Raw genomic sequence first — 6000 nt, 5'->3', positions numbered from 1 at the left:
TAAACAAATTCTTCACATTCTCTTCAGAAAGGGAAAAGTGAATACAAAGTTCAAAATAATTATAATAACAAGGGGTTCATGGGGGTTCATGTTCATCTGTTGAAAGTAAGGCTATAATAAAGAACTTAAACTTCCCATGTGTAGCCTATATTATTATTATTATATGTATTTTTATTATTATATTTATTACTATTATTAGTATTATATTTATTACTATTATTATTATTATTATATGTAATATTATTATAATATTAATTATAATAATAATATTATTATTATTGTTATATGTATTATTTATATAATTATATTGATTCTTTTGTACTTTTACCCCCTTTTTCTCCCCAATTGGTAGTTACAGTCATGTCCCATCGCTGCAACTCCTGTACGGACTCGGGAGAGGCGAAGGTTGAGAACCATGTGTCCTCCGAAACAAGACCCTGCCAAGCCGCACTGCTTCCTGACACACTGCTCGCTTAACCCGTAAGCCAGCCGCAGCAATGTGTCGGAGGAAACCCCATACAACTGGCGACCACAGGCACCCAGCCTGCCACAAGGAGTCGCTAGAGCGCGACGGGACAAGGACATCACAGCCAGCCAAACCCTCCCCTAACCCAGACGATGCTGGGCCAATTGTGTGCCGCCTTATGGGTCTCCCGGTCAAGGCCGGCTGTGACACAGCCTGGGATCGCACCCTGGTCTGTAGTGACGCCTCAAGCACTGTGATGCAGTACCTTAGACCGCTACGCAACTTGGGAATTCCCTATTATTATATTTAGCATTATTATATTTATAATTATTATATTTATCATTTTTTATTTATCATTATTATATGAATTATGATTATATTTATCATTATTATACATTTATTATTATAAATTATTATTATATTTATAATTATTACTATTATTGTTATTATTATCCTATTCAATATATTACCTACATCATGAAATATCTACTACTAGATGAACATCAGGCATTTAGTGCCACCCTGTGGACACCATGTTGTTCATCATCATAGACAGTCTAGTTCTCTACTGCACATCACTACCACTGAGGAAGCTAGAGATGGTTTGCTGTTGCAGGCCTACCCTACATATTACTGAAAATAGATTTCATTTAGTTCATAATGGAATCTTCATTATGTGTATATAACTTTCTTTTTACATTCTCAACACAGTTCAAAAGTCAAAGGAGGACAACAGTATTATTTTTCAATTGCAGTTTTATTAAATGATCAGATTATCAGGTATGAAAACAGTTTATGTTGTTGTTTCCATTCACCAATGTGTTAGAATACTACATAGTGATTGTATGGCTGCTAGTCCTATGAGCACATGCCTCATGCACCTGCGTGTGAAAAGCATACATCATTTAACAGACAGTTCAATAAATATTACAAATAAAATTTGAGTCATATTTACATTTTGCCTTGGACATCATGTGCTGTGTGTTGGTATTGTAAGGGTGGAATGTACAGATAGTGTAAGCTAGCCTTATACAGTTTGGATATGATTCTGGTCTCAACTATAGGGTGTATACCATTACTATTATAGTATTAAAAGTTTTGTAAAAAAAAATATACAAAAATGTATTCACAAACCATTTTTGAACCTGCTACTGACAACAGCAACTTCCTTCCTTATCTCAAGTGCTGTTAAATAAGTCTTTGTAATGTATTAATTGTTTACAATCTAAACAAATAAACAATATGTATTGACATCATAGCATAACAAACTATTCAATTTATCTTTGTTACCAAGCAGCGAGTACAAATGTGCAATTAACGTTCAAGATTAGTGGATTTACAGAAAATTTAGTATTCATTTTATCAATTGTGTCGGTTTTGTACGTTTTCTTTAATTTCTATCCCCTTTCCTCATTGGATAAAAAACCAAAGTAGGCCAAATTCCCATCTTTAAGATAACCAATACATTTTTACATGACCGACAGGCTCTGAACTGGAATGAGTGGTTTCATTATTGCAGGATCATGTCACACATTGGTGGCAGGTAGTCTAGCGGTTAAGAGCGTTGTGCCAGTAACCGAAAGGTTGCTGGTTTGAATCCCCGGGGCGACTAGGTAAAAATCTGTTGATGTGTCCTTGAGCAAGGCACTTAACCCTAATTGCTCTGGATAAGAGTGTCTGTAAAATGTCTAATGCAACGTCAACAGGAAAATCTCCGTAGCATAGCTTTGGGATGTGCTAAAGACTAAGGGAATCAAAGGTCGACTGACTATCAAGGTCCCGGTTCTCTTTTTGCTCGTTTGAGGAGTAAGTCTTGCCTCCTTTTCTCAGCTAGGAGCTCTTGTATTCTTTTGTTCCGTGTCATTTCTCGGAATGGAGGCCGTCTTCTAGGAACAAAGTGGTTTTGAGAGACATCATTGTCTACACCAACAATCCTGTACGGCACCTCCAGCCAGTTGTTCTCTCTCTTGTCCTCTGTCCTGTGGGGGGATATGGTGGAGGGCATGCGTATCACACTGACCCTACGCTGTGTTGGAATGGTTTTCCACCTCTTGTCTTTAGGTCTGGAAGTGGATGGAGCTAGGGTTGTCCAGGACTTCCTCTCAATAACATCAACCCAAGCTGTGGTGGACGTGGTGGATTTGGGGACATTTGTAGTTCTGAGAGTCGATGGGCCCTGACTGGTGGGGACTGTGGTGGGTTCTGTGGTGGGTTGAGTGGTGGTGACGGTGGTGCTGGGATCTGTAGTCTCCTCAGTGGTGGTGGGGAGAGATGTAGGACTCCTGGAGGTAACCAAAGGGGTGGTTGTTCTTCTGGGGCGTCTGGTGGTTAATACAGGGATGGTGGTAGGACTATATTTTTTCGCTGTGTTGTCCTCGTTGGTTTTGGTTGCATACTCCTCATAATCGTCGTAGTCGACATAAGCAAAGTCAGTGGTATAAAGCTTGGTGGAGGGTTTGGGTGTGAGGGTTGTTGTGGGGGTTGTTGAGCAGGAGCCATTGGTGGGGGTGGGAGCAGGTAGTGTGGTGTACCTCCAGGGCCCAGTGGTGAAGGTCTGGCCCGTACTGGTGAAGGTCTGGCCCGTACTGGTGAAGGTCTGGCCCGTACTGGTGAAGGTCTGGCCCGTACTGGTGAAGTTTCCCTCGCTGCAGGACTTGCAGCACATCTGTCTGTACCCACGGTTGGAGCAATACCTGTTCAGCACCTCCATACGACAGAACGCTGACCTATCCCCCTTACACTGCCCTGAAACACAAAGCAACACACATCTCAGAAACAAAACCCAACCTCTTATGATAAACAAATCAACCATAAAACTATCCCAAAGACAGGAACAGAAAGTCACAGCTAAGTCTACTGTGACTGAGGGAAAGCAGAAAGGGCCAAGATGCTTTGTTGATCATGCTAAATCAGATGCAAAGATATGAACGGTAAGACAGAGTCGCTCAACATCATACTATTCATCACTCGACATTGTAACGATGTGAGCTGAGAGTCGGGAAGCAAGATCAGGGAGTGAGTGTTTTAATAAATAAACAACATAACACAAACTAAGAAACATGAACAACGCATAGACATGACACAGGAACAGAAACAATAATGCCTGGGGAAGGAACCAAAGGGAGTGATATATATAGAGAAGGTAATCAGGGAAGTGATGGAGTCCAGGTGAGTCGGATGACGCGCAGGTGCGCGTAACGATGGTGACAGGTGTGCGCCATAACGAGCAGCCTGGTGACCTAGAGGCCGGAGAGGGAGCACATGTGACAAACATCAGACTATTCATCACCCAACATCAGACTATTCATCACTCTAGGTGTATAATCTGTCAGACATAAAGTTGAATAATTATATATTGACAGTTTTATTTGTTGGGTTTGGACTGTACTGCTGAAATGAATGAGAAACCAAAGTCATACAATACACTCTCCCTGTCATATATGTGAAAGCTGTCTATTCAGTAGAGACAGTTAACAGTTTGGTCAACATTTAGGTCATTAACTACATAACATCAGTAAGCCAAAACAGATTAACAATAACTGATATACTGTACACAATGGTGATCAAGTGAAACAATAAATATGTCCTATTTGTGTAAAAGGAACAGCACATTTAGTGTCTCATGATACGCTTAAAAACTCTTAATCCAGTACCTCTGATAAAAATCATTTTGAGCCAATATATAGTAAGGAACACATATGTTCAGGCCTTAGCTACAAGTTGGCTGGTAAAAGCATACAATTCATTGTTGTCACCAAGTTGGGAAACTAAAAGTCATAAATGCTACTGAATACAGGCAAAAATAATTGTATATATTGTAGATACTCCCAAATCGCAGTTTAAATCTTGTTGACACATTGTTTTCCCCACAGCTGCCAGAATTGAGCTACATTGCTCACAATCATGATACAATTACAATAAATGACAATCGCTGTTTTGTACATGAAGGTGCTGTGAATCCATTTTGTTGTAAACATCAAGTTATTTTTTTCTTCTTCAGGAAGCTTCTCCTCTTCCTTATCACTCTGATAAACAAGAAAAAAAGCCATTATGTCTTAATTTCTCCCAACAGCCTAATATAAGGCAAAGCTATTTCCCAGATGTTTATGACAAAATGACTGCATGAGGTATCAGAGCATCTTTTTCACTAACTAACGCCTTACAACGCTACACAAACACACAAGCATATTTAGATAAATAAGGACACATTTTAGTGTCCTCTGTCTACTGCACAAAATGCATTGAGAGTAAAATTCACATTCCTTTGTGAAAGTGAGAATAAACCATACTCACCTCCGCATAAACATTCTGCTCTGGTTACTTATTTTAATGTCCATATTTTTTTAATGCTCATTAGATGTTTCACTTAAATATTTAGGTAGAATGGATACAAAAATACACATACGGTAACAGTCAGTAATAGAGGCATATAGTAACTCACACCTTATTTCTGTGAAACTATTTACGTTGATAATTGTGTATGCATACTGTATGACAATAAAACTTTATTGTCCATTTTACAGCGAACAATGGACATGTGTCTTCTGCTCCGTTCTCAACGCCCCTCAGACACCAGTTACTGAGTCAGCTTCACCTTTGTGTTAACAGCCACGGAAGAAAGGTCTCTTCCAAAACAAATCCCCTGCTTCTTCTTATCAAATCCACTGCGTATCTCCATATTCACTTCCCTTGAGTTTCCCAGGTTCAAACCCAATAACACGTAGCCAGTGAGCAACTCCGTATACAGAGGCTAGGCCATGACTATAGTCTCAGAGGCTCACAGCCAGGACTTAATAAAGCCAGGGATAGAACTTCCGTTTCTCTCTTCAGTGAGGACTTCAAGGCCAGCTCTACAGCCTACAGTACAGTCAGACCCCTGAAGGAGAGAGTGTGTGCTGTGCGTGTGAGAGAAAGAGCCAGAGAGACAGAGACCACAGCACAGGAAGTCTCCCTTTCTCAGCCAGGCAGAGAAGCCACAGACAGGCAGGCAGGAGCCATCCTCCAGTGTAGAGGAGAAGAGAAGAAGAGGAGGAGAGAGACACTATCAGGGCATTCTTCCCTGCAGAGAGAGGCAGAGAGAGAAGGGTAGAGCCCAGGTGAGCAGAGGCATGCAGCGGACTCCGAGCTCCGAGCTATAGAGGGGATGTTTACTTGAGGAGATCTTGGGAGCAGGGAACTCTGGGTTGGCCCGCGACAGCCACTGGATCAAAACGTTTCTTCCGTCACCTGCGAACAAAATAAACAAGGGGATGATGTGAAAATCTATTTATATTGTTTCAGTAATAAATTGTTACGTACTTGTGTTCAATAAGTTAGGCCTTCTGATTGGACAGTCACCTGTGCAGGGGACTAGCTGGCAGGTTCTGAGTGTGATGGGTTTGGACTCCATGCAGAGTCCCACTGAGTTATCAGAAGTGTTGCACAGAACCTGCCGCTCCTGGGTCCCGTTGCCACACGTCACCGAACACTAAATAAAATAAAACACACACACACACACACACACACACACACACACACACACACACACACACACA

General features: G+C 41.0%; 1 protein-coding gene across 2 annotated transcripts in view; it reads right to left on the bottom strand.

Annotated features, from left to right (window-relative positions):
• Positions 1 to 1204: 1204 nt before the first annotated feature.
• Positions 1205 to 6000, bottom strand: part of LOC139552738 (A disintegrin and metalloproteinase with thrombospondin motifs 2-like) — a 112778-nt gene continuing 107982 nt past the window's right edge. The window contains exons 20-22 of one of the 2 annotated variants that reach the window (XM_071364764.1): positions 5804 to 5933; positions 5618 to 5692; positions 1205 to 3211 (exon numbers count right to left, since the gene is read on the bottom strand). In XM_071364764.1, the coding sequence (XP_071220865.1) occupies positions 2238 to 3211; positions 5618 to 5692; positions 5804 to 5933 (1179 nt within the window). In that variant the 3' untranslated portion in view covers positions 1205 to 2237. Of the gene's footprint in view, positions 3212 to 3474; positions 3706 to 5617; positions 5693 to 5803; positions 5934 to 6000 lie in introns of those variants that run through there. The other variant, XM_071364765.1, reaches the window with a different exon arrangement.

This window comes from Salvelinus alpinus, chromosome 24, assembly GCF_045679555.1.
Source record: "Salvelinus alpinus chromosome 24, SLU_Salpinus.1, whole genome shotgun sequence".
Taxonomy (NCBI): Eukaryota; Metazoa; Chordata; class Actinopteri; order Salmoniformes; family Salmonidae; genus Salvelinus; species Salvelinus alpinus.
The sequence above is the reverse complement of the archived record's forward strand: the minus strand, read 5'-3'. Positions and strand labels throughout refer to the sequence as shown.